Genomic DNA, 15,803 nt, shown 5'->3' with positions numbered 1-15,803 from the left:
TCATGCCAAAAATACACACTCTGGTGAATTTTAGCACTATTTTCTCTAATAATCAGCACATACTGCTGTTCCTACAAAGTTAGCATTTAACATTGGCCTAAAATAAAATGTAAGCAGAAGCATACAGGTTTTTACATACATAAAAAGCAGCAAAGGGTAAAATTGATATTCACTCTTAAATTCTATATTTCTTCAGCCAAGTGCCTATTTGTGCAGCATTAACATTGCATTAACAGCTTTTGCATATTCATTTTTCTAGAAACAACAGTCCTAAACTTTGTAAAAACAAAGGTATTGATGTATCAAGATGACTAGAACTCATCCTTAATATCCTCCACTACTGGAATTCTATTACGCTAAAAAATAAACCTTTGGCAACACCAAATCCTTTCATATACCCAGGTTGCTGTCTTTATTGTTAATTTTAAAAAGATTACAATTAAAATCAAGCATACTATTTTTGCACTTCAGTGGAATTCTTTTTTTTTTTTTTTTTTTTTTTTAAATTCCAAACAATTCTTTACTAAATGCATTAAGTACTTAAATTATGAGTGGATTTCTTAACTTTTCAGTATGGCAAAAGGGGGAAAAAAATAAAAATGTTCAACCAAGAAAAACAAACAGATGGAGACCTCCCCTCCCAAAAGGTCTTTTGGCAGTTGCAGAGAACCTGCAGCCCATTTCCTCTGCCCCTGCACCCTCCCTCTGGGCAGCTCTCCAGGGTCTCCCTGGCCTCCCAAATGCTCTGGAATGGCATTTGCAGTGTAAACAAATGTCAGCACTTAGATTATTGGAAATTATTTACAATAAATTCATATAAGACTATAGGGCACTTTAAGGCCTTGTTAAGATTGCAATAATTATTCCCAGAAACTGAATTATGGGAGCACCTAGTGCTTAGAGGCAAAACCAGGAAAAATACCATGACCCAAAACGTGGAAGACAACTGGTTTCACTTTACTAAGGAATTCCCCAGTGAGCAGAGAGCAAACCTGGAATGATTTTCCCACACGAAGAAAGTTCAAGCACCCTGTAGATCATGTAGCAAAAGATGATGTTTAATGATGAAAAACACTGAATGTACTATGTCTGACACCAAGATTAATACTATAGATATGTTACCTAGAGGTGATCACTGAACAAAGGAAAAATTTCCTCAAAACATCCTCAGCATCTTGGCCGGTTGCATGGCACAGCAATGGTCATCAGAACCCAGAGCCTGGAAAACCTTGACTTAGACAGCGAGAGGTATTTTGCATCGGCAAGGAAAAACTGTTCCCATCCAGTTTTTGAAACTACGCAATTGCCTGTCAACAAATCACAGACTGACTTTTAGACATATTTATATATTCTAAAAATATTGTGTAGGCAATTTTAGAATGTAAACGAAACTGAAAACATTTCAAAATCTATTTTTCAGTTGCTAGTCTAAATACATTTAGCGACGTAAGACAGCAAATAATTAAGCCAATATTTATGTAAAAAAGTGAAATGCAGTTCTTCGACCCTGCTGGGTGAAATCCATAGCTGTGCTACAGTATCTTAGGTTGTCAGAGAAAGTTTATGAAGATGGCAAGGAGTTGGAAGAAACACAACTGGGCAAAAAGGAGCAGCCGAAATTTGTTAGGATTTTGGATCACATAAGACCATACTGAGAAGTCCTGTAATATCAGGACCTGCTGGTCTCTGCAATCAGGGTGTTTGCAGTGCAAAGAACATAAGCATTAATGAAGTAGCCAATGCAGATGCTGTAAGTCTGACCTATTAAAGACTGTGTTTAGGCCAGTCTATAACAGCTCGATCTATCAGAGCCCTGGAAAACACTGTTCTGTGCTAGAAGGTGTGAGAGTTCACAGAAGGGGCTTGTTTATGCTGGTCCGCATCACAAGGTTTACACAGGAAAACAAAGAAGGTTTTAGTACATCTAACTGTAATCTAAACTCTATTATTTGTCAAATTTGCAGCTGTTCATCTAACTGGTAAACAGGAATCTAAAACCTAAGGAGTCAAATGGTCAAACTGCAAATAAACCACATTAAACTCCCCAATATTGTAATGAAAAATAGAATCTTGGCCCAAATTTTTCAAATGGGGGTGGCAAAGCTACATAACAATGATGTCCAGAGGTCTGGGGTATCCAACAGTGCTGACTTACAAGTCGAAGATCCATCATGGACAGCAACATTTCTGGGAGAAACTTCTGCAAATCAAGAGAGAACACAGCAGATTTCTCTCCTTATTTATACCAAGTGCCCACTTACAATTTTTATGATAATGTAGCTGCTTGACCAAAGCTGCAATTTCAAAGTCATGGCATTACCACCACTTTGAACAATATCACATAGACAAAGATTCAGCTGGGGTGAGATTCTATTGCAAGAAAATAATCCCTTTGTGGGAGGGAAAGAAATTCTGATTTAGGTGCTCAAACAGTTCATAATTTTTAGACAGAAATTCTACATAACTTCACACTGTTTTAAAATCTGAGCGTGAGACAACATTTTACAGAAAAGAAAGATATAAAGTATTATTTTGTATTATTTCCAGTAGAAATGATAGCTCTGATCAAACCAGAAAAAAAATTTCTCTCATATATGTTCTCTATGAAAACCATACATGTTCTCTATGAAAACCATAACTAAGGATAAGCTTAAATACACCTGTTGATCAAGACAAGAAACTCCATGTTATTTATGCACAATGAAAACCAGTTTAAAACCAGTTTCCATTGAGATACCTGTTGGCACATCGCCCATCGAAAGTTCCTTTTTATCTCACCTGGGAAAGTGATTGTCTACAGACACTTTTCTCTGTTCAAAAAACTTGCCAAGCATATGTGTATTTTCATCATAACATAGTGAATTATAACAACTTGAGTTCACCCCACCGCCTAGTCAACCAGTGGGTTGTTGCGTTTTGGTTTTTTTCAAATACTGCAGGCCATATGAAGTATCTTCACTAAAATATCGAAGGACTTCATGATGTACACTTGCCTTTCCAATGTCCCCTTACATTTTCCATAATTAAGAAGCATCAGTGATTTCTCCTTGCACATACAGTAACAATCTTCTTACAGTTTCTTACGGCCCACAGAAAGGCGGACCCTCTCAAGCAGATATAATGGGAAGATGCTGCATCACAACAACGTGATCATCATGACTGATACAAGCACTGCCATGTTGACTGTCCGCCTGCTGCCATCCGATGTTCTCCGGGCATGCAATACAGCAAATACTGCATTTGTGTGATTGGTCGGTATTTCTACATTGCAAATCATGCCTTCGCAGCAAGAAACACATTCCTGTTGAGAAAAAAAGAGATCACTGGACATAGAGTAATTCAGCAGTGGCTTTGAGAGATATAACTTCTTTCAACTGGTTGCAAAGATTACAGCTAAACAGACTCGTTGCTTCCACCTGGCAGCCTGACCCAAGGCAGCAGATGGAGCATATATGCTACAACTTCTCTTCCAAATCATGCAGCACAGCCTTCCTAGAGTAACTTATCACCTAGTGCTGTCACTGGGCTTTGAAACTGTGATGTGATGTAATACAGCCATGTCAGCTGTACTGACAAGTTCACTAACATTGTAGAAAATGGAGAAAGCTTTCCACCACTTCCCCCTTCTAACACAAGAGCTAAACCCATGCATTTGAATGTTTCAAGTTTCAGCTTTTTAAGCTAAAAAATTCTGACCGCAAAAACTCTCTTCCCATCCATTTTCCCCCTCAAGCTTTTGTATTCAGTGTAGCTTTGCATGCTGAACTTCAGACTTTCTTTTTTCAGTTTTCTAGTGCCACAGAACCACTGACACAGCTGATTTTCAAGAGGGAATCTGAAAATAATTTTCCTTACTTGACAGTCCTTACTAGAAAAGCCAAGAGAATGCCAATTTTTATCTAATCCAAAGGCACAAGAACTCTTCTAAGATAAAATGTGGCAGAAGGTAGGCTGCATAGTCATTTCATGCCCTCAGTTCGCCAAAACCTGTTGAAAACAATGGAAGTTGACTCAACTAACATACAGATCCTTTTATATTTAGCATGGATGTTGTCTGCCTCATTTTTGGTGTCTGAAATCTTTCATGTTAAAAATAACATAACTGACCTTCGCAACTATTAAGGAATTAGTGGGTAATACTTTACTGCAGTAAATAATACTTTGGTGGGATATGCTTGGTTTTTTTGCCATGAAACAAAAACCTCCGTTGTATCTTGCTTAAGAGGATGGCCTTCATGGACAAATACAGTCTTGCTTTGTGTACCGTGCAGTGTTATCCAAGCTATGCTATGCAGAGACATGACTGGCGTACCGAACTCCCAGTCTGGCTTGCCCAAGGGCTGACAGTGACACAGCCACAGCACCACAGGCATCGGTGCAGGTTGCATCGCCTACCTGGGCACCTTACTCAGAACTCAGAAACCAAGGCCAATGCATTGGGTACACACTAGCAATGCCCCAGAAAGCTCAGGTGTTTCTTTAGAAGTTGTTGGTACATCCTGTCTCATAGCAACACAAATAAGAAAGTAGGAAGAAAGGGGTAGTCATGCTTCTGTTGCAGAAATCTGATTTCTATTGTTAAATACTGCAGAGTGTATCTTGGCACATCCTCTTCAGCTCAGCAGGAAAAACAAGTACTGAAATGCAAACCTCAAAACCAATGTGCTGCTCTTATACAAAGAGTAGTGCTTACTGTGTGGCCACTTTCCCTGTGATGGTGGCAGCCTACAAAATGGCATTCTTCTCCAGTAGCACATTTTTTGGTGACTGATGTACTCTTCCCATGGTCTGTGAAGAGATGAACTGTCAAGCAGTACTGAGTATCTACAAAATAAAATTTAAAATGTTTATTTGCAGAAAGTATTCATTCTTTTACATGGTTTAAGAACCTCACACGGTTTAGCAAAATATTCCTAAAAAATTACTTATTTGGGCTGTATAAAGCCATTTTTCAACTTGATCAAAATACCATTTAGCAAGAAATTCATTAGTGATGAAATCTTAAGCTTAACAGACCCTACAAACCTCCAGAAAGGCTGCTATCATTTAAACTACTCATTAGCACTATAATCTACATGTTTATCTTCCATTCTCTACTCTTTTATGCAGCACATTCTTGCTTTGTTTCAGACGTTTCCTCATTCCTTTAGTTTGTTTCTTCCCCTTTCCCACTGTTACTGTGAATATCACTGTGAAGAAAAATGAGGAAACATATTTCCATTCTTTTCTATATATCTATCATTTTCCTATACAAGTATGATCCCTAGTCATTCAGGTCTTGCTCCTGACAAGCAAGCCTATAGCCTAAAGAGACCATTATAACTTGGGATGGTATCCAAAAGAAGGGGATGAGGCTACAAAGGCAATTCTTAAGTTTTTTTAAACATCTTTAAAATTAATTCCTAGGAAACACATAGCTATATATACACACACATATAAAATTAACATATTATTGATATATTAACAATAAATTAACTACTATATTAATAATGTATTATATATTATATACAATGTTTTATACATATATAGATAGATATAAATAACTTTTTACTGTTGCTTTGCACTCTGAAATGGTCAAAATATTCACCTCAGCAGAAATCGTATGATTCAGTATTACTAATAACGTAACTGAGGGCACCACTGTGTTGGCATGTTAATCCTATTCAGTTAGATTTCTACAAGATGGCTGAGTCAGGGAGAAGCAAGTTTAACTATCATAAAGAATCTCCTTAGTACAGACGCACTTACTTTCAGGACACCATCTATCTTCAGCCCATCTGTTACAGTTGTAATTGTCCACTGCATTATCACAGGTAAAGCACTTAAAACTGTTTGGAAACGGAGTGGCTTTAAAAGTATTAAAATATAGTAAGTTTGCAAGTATTAAGAAAAAAATAAAATGTTCAAAATAACACTCTAAGTGCCTGTACACACATATACTTAAAAAAATTACATACATTTACATATTTTCAACGATACATCACTGTTAGACAAATAAAACATATGAAATAAGTTTTGTTGAAAGCTTTTACATTTTTAACTGGTTTTGCTATGCCTGAACTTTAAACACCTCCTTCTGTTTTCATTCTCTCTCAATCCAAAATACCATTTAAGTAGTGGTGGGAAAAACAGGAAAGAGAGAACATCTTATATGTATGCACATGATACTACATCCGCATGTATGTTTGTACAGATACACAAACACAATCTACATTCAAATGGCTTTTGATTCCTTTGATGAAAAACTACATCTTCAAAACCCGCTTCAGATCTTGATCTCCAACTCTGGAGAATTTTGATCCCTTTGACAAAGGGATCTCTCTGAGGACTATTTTAAAATCTTATTTACATTATATAAATATATAAATGATTTTAAGATGCACAGTTCCTTAGATGCACATATATACCTATTATATCTAGCTGTACTGACTGTTCTGATGATACATGTAATGAAAATCTTCTCCCCTTAAATGAAGGAATAGAACACTTGTGGTGCTAGATAAGAGGCAAAAAACCGATGCTATTAGTGACAACTGGCTTCACAGGTCTCACAAGGTTTTTAATTACCTTGAGTTGGAATTAATTGCGTACAGCACACCTATTCTTTCCTTTACAAAAACCCCAACAAGATAAAAGACAAAAACAGCTGTTCTCTATTATTTATGAGAAATCCACTGCGTAATTTGCTCTGTAGGAAGACATTTCAGAGACAGAAAAATATAACACAAAAACACTTCAAATGTGAAAGCCCTCATGCACTCTTTAATTTAGCAATGCATGCAGTTGTTTGTTTTTATGCAGTCAACTTATAAAATCTTAGAAATAAACTAAACTGCTCTGGGTTGAAAAGCAAAAGTTTTATTTTAAACTTTTTATCCTTCACGTTTGAAGAAGACAAACACCTAAAAACGAAAGGATTGAAAGAATATGGCAATTAACTATGTTAAGCTACAATTGCATACACAAAAAAAGCATAACTGTCTACTTACGGTCTAGTGGAGGTCTCACATTGTAAAAGTTGATGTTCTCAGCTGAAATCCAATTTCCTGACAGGATGAAGAACGGAAGAAAGGCTCTGGCTAGCATGTGATAGAATAACAACATGCTGAGTATTATTGTACATGAAAAGCAAAACTCTTAGGCCTAGGAAAGAAAGGGAACACATTATTAGGGGAAATCATAAAGAACTGAGCATGTAGAACAATAAATTTCCTATGAACTACTCCTGAAACCTTGAAAATTCAGTCCGTAGATCTATACTGTGAAGATGGCTAATGCAAGCAAGCACGCAATGATGAACAATGCAAAGCTGAGCGGTTACTGCCTTCTGCTGGCCAGGATCCTGTACAGAGTACTTAAATTACTGTTAAAAAAGTTAACTTTCTTTAATCTGTTTGTCCTTCTAAGCAATGTCAACCTTATAGATTCCTTGTAAGCATTCCCAAAAATCAACACCAAAACTGAGCTGCTTTATATCCTACTTCAAACAGACAGGATTACACTACCATTACAGAAAGCAAAATGCAGAAAAATGTCATTTTTAACACCAACAGCCTAGAACCCAAGACCAATTCCTTATCCGATATAGACCAATGCGTGTCTGTTGACTTCAGATAAGCTACCTCATCTGAATTTTAAGTGCACTTATCAGTGGCACAGCATTAAAGGTCATGAGTGTAAATGAGATTTCTTTCTTTTTAAAGTGCATACCAAGGAAATGCTAAGGAAGATGCCTGGTGATGGTACACAAGTTTTGGAGAACTGCAAAGTAGAATGTTCAGAGAGATGAGATACATGTTTTGGGTGTGCTTTGCACATTTATTTGGGGCCGCCTAGGTACTTTGGCAAGGCTTTATAGAGAAGAACTGATCAACGAACATTTTGGTCAGTTGGATATTTAGATGTACACACACACATATACACACACAGGTATGCATAGAAAACTGCAATGATACCGGAGACCTAGTTCAGGTATTAAAAAGCAGAATCAGCTTAAATGGCACTCCGCCCATGCAAAATCCTAGCAGGAGAAACAAGCTGGAGTGGAGGCTCCCGCCAAACCAGAGACGTTGCTTTGAGCTGCCAAGAGCATTCATTCAGAAATCTCTCGGCGCACCCCTGCACAGGCCTATGTAGATGTACACTGCGCCTGAGCAGGAAGCTCTGAGTGAATCCAAGCACTGAACTGAAAATGGTACTCCAGAGCATGGCAGAGAAGTGAAAGGATTCCCTTCTTTTTCCTGTTGTTTGTTTTGTTTTGTTTTGTTTTTCCAGTTGACACGGACAGGAATTATTTGAAAGATGGTTTTGCCAACAAACCAATCAACAGAAAGTTCAACTTTATGCATTGGGAATTTAGCCATCCTCCTTAAGATTTGTTTTTTAAATCATGGCTTTATGAATGTATTTCAGTAGATACTGAGAAAGCCACAGTGTACCTCTACTTGCAATGTACCTCCAAGACTATTTTCTGTGGATGGTCCAGATTTCTTCTGACTATAGCCCAGGATTAAGAAGAATCTGTGGAAAACAAACAGCAAGAGATCATCACAATTCTGTCCTGAAGGAACTGATTAGCTGAAACACTGTATGTGCACCAAACCCCTTCATTAATACCATAACCAGTATTCTGAATGAGTTGAAGCGTTAAAGTCAATGTAATAACAAAATGTCATAGGTACTGGAAGCAAAATACATTAGCATAACTTCTATAAAATTATACTTTCCATGAAAATAGCCAATCTGAGAAAAAATTAACAGCTAAAGATGCACAAAGGCTAAGTTAAGAGATCTTTGCTCCCCATACAGAGAAGAATTCGTACGTGGCCATTTGAAAATAAAAATACCCCCAAAGCATAGAATATGAAATGCAATTATGCATTATTGAATTAGCCAGCTCTGCAGTAATGTCCCCATTTTCTGGTGTAGAAGACACATCCCTCCTGACACTCTATTTACAGATTGTCCTTTCCTATTCCTTCCTATAGGTATCTCCTGTCATCTATTACTGGAGTCCAAACGTGGAACAACAAGTTGTTTGTCTGACTCAGTACAGCCCCTCATTCCTACGGTCATCCCATTTATCCCACTACTCTGAGGAAAGAGATTAAAGCTACTTTTAACAGCAAGGTGGAGTTTTACTGTGCTGAGACACATTTCCCTACCTCCCCCTGCTCAGCCTTTCCACTCGGAGGAAGACAGAGGCAAGGGGATGGCACAGCCAGGAACGCTGGAGTAAACCAAGCCTGTTTGGAAGCTACTATTCCCTGTGCCAGGATAAGCTGGTCCCCAAGCCCTGGGAGGGAGTGACAGAGTAATCTTTCGGTACCATCCCAGTCTCTGTATCCTTTGCTAGGACACCATAAAGTGTCTTTCCATGCAGAATAAGTACTAGCTCAAAATCAGAACTGCTACATATTTAATTTTTTTAAAAGAAAAGAAAAGAAAAAGTACAGAAACCAATGCCAATATGTGAGTTAAAAATATAGTAACTCCACTACAAGTAGGCACCAATTTTCAGAACCACACCTTCCTGATCCTAATTACCTTGCTCTTGTGTCCCTGGACAGTCAAAGATCCACTTTTCACTGACTCCAGTAAGGCAGCATCAGGCCCTTAATGCACAGAGGCTGCTTGAGGGCTATCGGTAAAACTATGAGAAGAATCTTTTTTTGTGCCTCTAGTGCCAACATCCTTCTTCACGGATCCCTTGCAAAATAGCTCTATTTATGCCCTTTGAATAGCAGAAGCAAGTTACTTTTAAACTGGCAAGCCAGTTTTAATCCAGTAGCAAATTTCAGTGTATTTCAGGCAGCTCAATAGCATTTAATTCTTCCAATTTTACTCTGTAGGAAGATAGGGTATTAAATCACTTAAATGCGTAACAGTTGCAAAATTTATCTCCTTAACATGTATTTTCTGCAGTTTCTGCTAGGTTGAGGAAAATTTGCCTTTATGGGGAGGCTGGCCTGTAACTTGATCTGATGCACCTGGATAGCAAATAAAAGGCACAATTACACTTGTGCCAGCTTTCTACAAATTCAAGCTCTCTCCTGCTCCCTTCCCCAAGTTCCTATTGCTTTCCCCAGAGAAGCTCATGCCAAATGGAAAATTTTAGAGAATATAAATACAAAACCCCTAGTCTTCCATTGCTGTAAAGCACAGTAAATTGACCTCACAACTTGCTGTAGTCAAAGGTGTCCTTGTTTGCTAACCAGGCCAATAAATAATGGATGTTGTTTGACATAGTCTTAGTTACACAGCTGCACCAGAAGTCATTCTCAAGTAAAATAGGAAAACATTGGCAAAAAAAAATAATGGCTTTCATATCTTATCCAAAATCTTTAAAATGCTTATTTTCTTCATAGCTTCTTATCTCTGCTGTGCTTCCATATAATATTACCTACTACCATGAGTAAACATTTCATTATGCCTAATTAGGAACTCTCATTAATGAAGGAAAAAAACTGTCACAATACAGAAGATTAACTTCTATAAACAAAAGCAAACATGGAGATGTAGCTTTCCTGGGGTGAGGGAAGAAGACCCAAGAGGGAAGGGCTGTTAATATATGCTCTGTGAAGAACTTGTAACTAAAGCACATTTCAAGAAAACAATGAGGAATACAACAGCTAAAATAACTAATATATTCTAATATAACTAATATATTAAGGTTTATCTTGCAGTGTGTAATAGAAGAGTAGGAAGCAGCGTGCTTGATTTCTGATTTTAATAAAATTCAAGTCTGTCTACATTGTTTTTCCTGGCAGACTCTGTGGAGGATTAGCAGATTGAACATCAGATATGGAATGCAAATAAAACTTCCTCCTGTCATTTAGTAAGCAATTTTCAGGTGCTATTAGATAATTGCAAATGCTTATGTTAAGCTTGTTAAATACCACTTCAGGACATAAGAGTTAGAAATACATAGGCAGAAAGGTATGTATGTCAAGGGCTGAAAAAGTTAAAATCAACACCTGACATCATCAGGTGTTCCCTACAACAAATCAGAAAGGCCAAAAGTGACACTTCAACTTATCTAAAAAGGACAAAACTAGCTTCTTGTCTTCCCCATTTCTTAGACAAATACTGCCATTCTCATTCCTCTGGAGACCATTTAATTTGATCTGTAAGCCACCACTTCAAAACTCAGGGAATGAGTAAGTGGATAGAACAAATAATTCATTTTCTTTGGGAAATAGGTGGAGCACATTTAAAATAAAAAAAAGGGGGGGGGGGGCAAGAAGGAAATATTTTGAGTATTAAAAAATGCCAAAATACTATTACAGATCTGCAAATTAAACCTGTTTGTTATACAAGTTCTACCTTTTCTTATCTACTGAGTTGAAGTCTCTATTTTCTGATTTTTTGCCTTACAGCATGTTATCATTAGTACAGAATAACATAGGAAAACAGATTTTACATTACACTGACAGACATCTGCAACTAGTAACACTGACAGAATAAAATTTAAGTTATCAACTTTATTTTTAAACACAACACATTTCTTTATCTTCACCCACAGCACACTTAACCATGCCTGGAATTAAATTTGGTCTTAATTACAAGAAATTATAGAGTTCTTTATCTAAGATCTTATAAAAGTAAAACACACACAGATCTGGTAATGACAGTATCATTTAGCTTGGGGTATAATGCTGGCATGGGAAGCTGTGATGCAAACTGATAGCGAGACATGGAGGTGTATGACTACACGATACATACAACTGCAATGACTTTGAAAAAAATAATGTATGATTAATGTGATAAATCTGAGCAGTACCATTGAAGTGAAGTATTTGCAAGGATAAAACATGTATTTGTTTTTAAGCTCACAGAAAAGAGAAGATCCGTGGAATGAAAACTGCATTACATCTCATTCCTTTTATAGCCAAAACTGCTCAGCAAGAACTAGTCTTGAGCACTGACTTTTATTTTAAAATTCAGAATCCCTGATCATCTTTGGAAAATAATTTATTCTATCTAAAAATCCATTAATGAGAGATAAGTTTCTTATTCCCTTCTGCAAGTATATAATTTCCTCAAAGAACTGCACCTTGTCAAATCTATGGATGACCAAAAGTTTCACATTTCAGGTTGTAACAGCTTCTATATATCACATGTGCAACTGTTTTAAATCTCTCTCTCTCCCACCTGTGCAAGACTGGAAATAGGAACTTAATATTACTCTAGAGAAAAGTGATTATAGGAATAAGCAGCGCTTTTTCTTTCCTTGAGCTCATAAAAGCACTTCTGTAAAAATCAGTTTAACAATATTAATTTTACAGAATATTTTGTTAAATACCTCAGTGGATCAGACCATTATTAACTAGTTAGGCCTCACTACAAATGGTGGAATAGAAGTTAAGCAGACCTACCTCTCTGTAGGCAAGCTACTGGGACCCCAGTTTACATGAGCCAAAGGCCCCAGTGAACACCCAACCAGCTGAAAGTAGAAGACAAAATTCTGATTTTCCATATCCTTCTACAAGTTTAGCTCCAGACCACAGTCAATATTTAAAAGACTTCTTTATTCCTGCCAAGCTAAAGTTAGTCACATTCAGCAAGACTAGAAGGTAATACTACCGTGTGTTGCACAAGTTCTTCAAGACCTGTTCTAGAACATGAGAGAGGTGGGACAACAATAACATTGGTCCAGTGAAATCAAGAGATAGCTGTATATTTCTATATACCATCCACTAGTTATTATTAAATGGAAAATGGAGGTCTTCAGACAGTTAAATTCAGCCTCAGAAATATGCCTTGGTTTTAAGGCCTGTTTTTCCAAGTGAAATCCTATTTCTAACATAAACTATGCCCAATATACACAGTTACATATGCCATAAAGTTACATACACTATTCTAGGCCATAAAACATAAGACACTCTAGACAACGGAAATGAGAACCTACATGATTTCCATTTGTGAAATATATATTGCATTCCCTTTCAAATTAAAATGTCAAATCAAGATATGCTCAGAAAAGACCTGCTAGGAGAAAAGAGTGTTTGCATGCAGTCCTACATCAAATCTTAAATTCACCAGAATCTGTTTGAACCTAGAATGGCCCTGTAGGATCAGACAAATTAGAAGGTATGACAGTTTCTGCATCACAAAGAACATTTTTCACAAGCTTCACATTCAGATGTATTTCAAAACTAAGATTTAAGCTATGCACCAGCTGAGTTCATAAACCTGAAAAGCATGCTCTTTTACCTGACACTGGTGTCTGGAGTGAACTCACTGACATCAGCCTTCACTTCTTTACTCTTGGTCGTTATCTCGCTACCTTGGTGGTTTTTTCCCCAGCTGTTTAGAAAGAATAATAGGTGCAAAAAATATGAGTTCCGCTGCCCTTTCCTCCAGTCTTAGTTGCAACCTTTCCCCAAGTCACAAAGGGTTCGGTATTACATATGTGCCAATACAAACTCACATTTTGCGCTGAAAGAATATGCAGAAAAGGTAAACTAACTTTGTCTAGTTTTATTGTACCGAGTGTCAGGGTCCAAGCTCTCATGGCAAAATGTCCTTTAACTTCCTATAGCAGGAAACATCAATAAAACCATGTAAAACTACATTTTCTACACAACAGTAGAGGGACTATTTTGCCTTCACTTTCTCAGTAATAAGAAAATGGTCAGTAATGCTGTTCTGCCACCAGTTATGGCTGTTTAAGACAGTAATGCAAATCAATCCGCACCGCAATTGAAAAAAAACCCCACACAGAGTCAACCACTGGTTTATATTGGCGGGGTTTAATGTGTGAAATTTATAGCACTGGTACTTGTCTGATACTATCTTTGCCTCATGTTTATATCAGCTTTTTGTTACTACGCAATCCTTGAAACCGTAAACAATGTAATCTCCTTGAATGCACCAGGAATGGCTGCAAATGCTTCTGGAGAGATGCCAGCAGTTCCCAGTTGTGCTGTACCATGTCTGGGGAGCCGCAACAACAAACTCCTGCTATTGAATGCATTGTTTAAAAATCGTTTGTGAAGAACAAAGAGTTTGTCTTCATGTTGAGCTCATTGAGAAGCAGCTTTGGTTCCGAAGCACCTGAACTCATTTCAAGAGCTAGGAAGTCCCATTTCTAAGAAATACACATATCTGAATTAAACTCCTTATTGTAAATGGAACTTTCAAAGCAGAAATCTTTTGCAGGTTATATTTTCATGGCCTACATCGTGTTTATGTTTATTAAAAGGACTGATCTGAATTGCAAATGTCCTGGAGGCAGGGGAAGAGTGAAATTCTGATTACTGTCAAGTCAATACAGAATCTACTAGAGGAGTAACTCTCCAACTGACAATAAAAAGAACCTTCCTTGAAATCGCATTACCTACAGAGCTGGACTGCAGCTCAGTGTCACACATCACATATAACATTACCAGCAGTGTAAGATAACTAGTTTTGAACAGAAAATTAATCATAGTGTCACTGATTACACTTCTGAAAAATGTTTTGGATGCAAAATTCCCTTTTCCACATTACTCTTCCACATTTCTAAGGCCCATGCTTTCAGTCACTGAAAACTGATCAAGTATTTGAGCAATTTCCATTACTCTGCCTTGCCCTGCGCAAGCTGACATAACATCTCAAGCAAATAGTCTTGCAGATGTAATTCTCAGTAGATGAACCCAAATTGTGCATTTCCCCCATTTTTCTCTTTAAAATCTCAGACTGCTCCACTCTGAAGCAACGGATACTTCAAATATGGCTTCCTCAAATTACGGATGAAGATTTTTCCACTTGAGATACAACCTCTAACGGAGAAGAGATGATGAAAATCCAATTTCCAAGCCAAGGTTCTCTGCAGTACTCTGGTTTCTATAACCCCTTCCAGCTGAACTTTTCACTCCTATTATTTGCCACCAAAGCGTGAGCAGAGAAGCTAGCACTGATGAGAGTGCTTTTGGTGATGCCTTTTAGGAAAATCTTAGTATACATGGCAGAATATATCTACATGCATATTTTACACCATTGTCTTCTTAAGGAAAGATTTATTTGGAAGATATGTCCAGAGGTATGTGAACACTGCAAAAGCAAGAGATGAAAGGGGAGAAGGAGAAAAAGGCTTTATTTTTCTAAGAGTACTAACAAAGTCTGTTTCAATTCCTTACAGAATTACAAACATAAAAGGCTTAAGAGTAATTTGTTTGTTTTGAAATGCTTTAAATGAACTAGGCTTAATAAACTGCTGACCCATCCAATCTGACCTAGTGTAAGATGGCATTTACTTCCAATCAGCACTCTAATCCAGACAGCTGAAAACAGCAAAAAGCAAATCTCAATTTTCACTAGCTGAGAACTATAACCCACAAGCAGTATTTGGCACAATTTGTTATTTGAACAGCCTCAGTCAGCCTTCTGTTGCATTGCGAGAGAAAAGTGATTTGCCCTCATTTCAAGGGGAGGGACAATACAAACATAAAAACCTCTCTTTCACAGGTTCACAAAAGCTGTGTTGACATATATGCCATATCTCCAACTACAAAATCGAAATGCTGCACTGTTTTCTTCCTCTAAGGCTCAACTTTCTGGAGCAGAAGCATATGGCTTCCATGTTGATAGACACAGCTTTGTATTAAGCGTTAATAATTGAACATACCTTCAACTAAAATTATTTGAAAATTCTAAGTTTTGTACAGTTTCTCTCATTGTCCTTCACCATAAACATCCATGCTCTAGGACTGGAATCACAGCACTATGTATAGCAGCCGAAAGAAAAATCACACTTCCATCATCTTGCAGTTACTTGTTTCATTTGCTACAGGCTGAGCCTTGAATATTATAATAGCTAA

At 37.3% G+C, this 15,803-nt stretch overlaps 1 protein-coding gene across 1 annotated transcript in view; it reads right to left on the bottom strand.

The window, feature by feature from the left end:
* Nucleotides 1-588: 588 nt before the first annotated feature.
* Nucleotides 589-15,803, bottom strand: part of LYPD6B (LY6/PLAUR domain containing 6B) — a 50,974-nt gene continuing 35,759 nt past the window's right edge. Inside the window, exons 2-6 of the mRNA XM_049803077.1 lie at nucleotides 8,439-8,520; nucleotides 6,990-7,143; nucleotides 5,749-5,847; nucleotides 4,694-4,824; nucleotides 589-3,301 (exon numbers count right to left, since the gene is read on the bottom strand). Of these exons, the coding sequence (XP_049659034.1) occupies nucleotides 3,137-3,301; nucleotides 4,694-4,824; nucleotides 5,749-5,847; nucleotides 6,990-7,104 (510 nt within the window). The 5' untranslated portion in view covers nucleotides 7,105-7,143; nucleotides 8,439-8,520 and the 3' untranslated portion in view covers nucleotides 589-3,136. The remainder of the gene's footprint in view (nucleotides 3,302-4,693; nucleotides 4,825-5,748; nucleotides 5,848-6,989; nucleotides 7,144-8,438; nucleotides 8,521-15,803) is intronic.

The sequence above is a fragment of the Accipiter gentilis genome, chromosome 1, assembly GCF_929443795.1.
Source record: "Accipiter gentilis chromosome 1, bAccGen1.1, whole genome shotgun sequence".
NCBI classification, from domain to species: domain Eukaryota; kingdom Metazoa; phylum Chordata; class Aves; order Accipitriformes; family Accipitridae; genus Astur; species Astur gentilis.
Note: the sequence above shows the minus strand (reverse complement) of the source record. Positions and strands in the feature narration are given on the sequence as shown.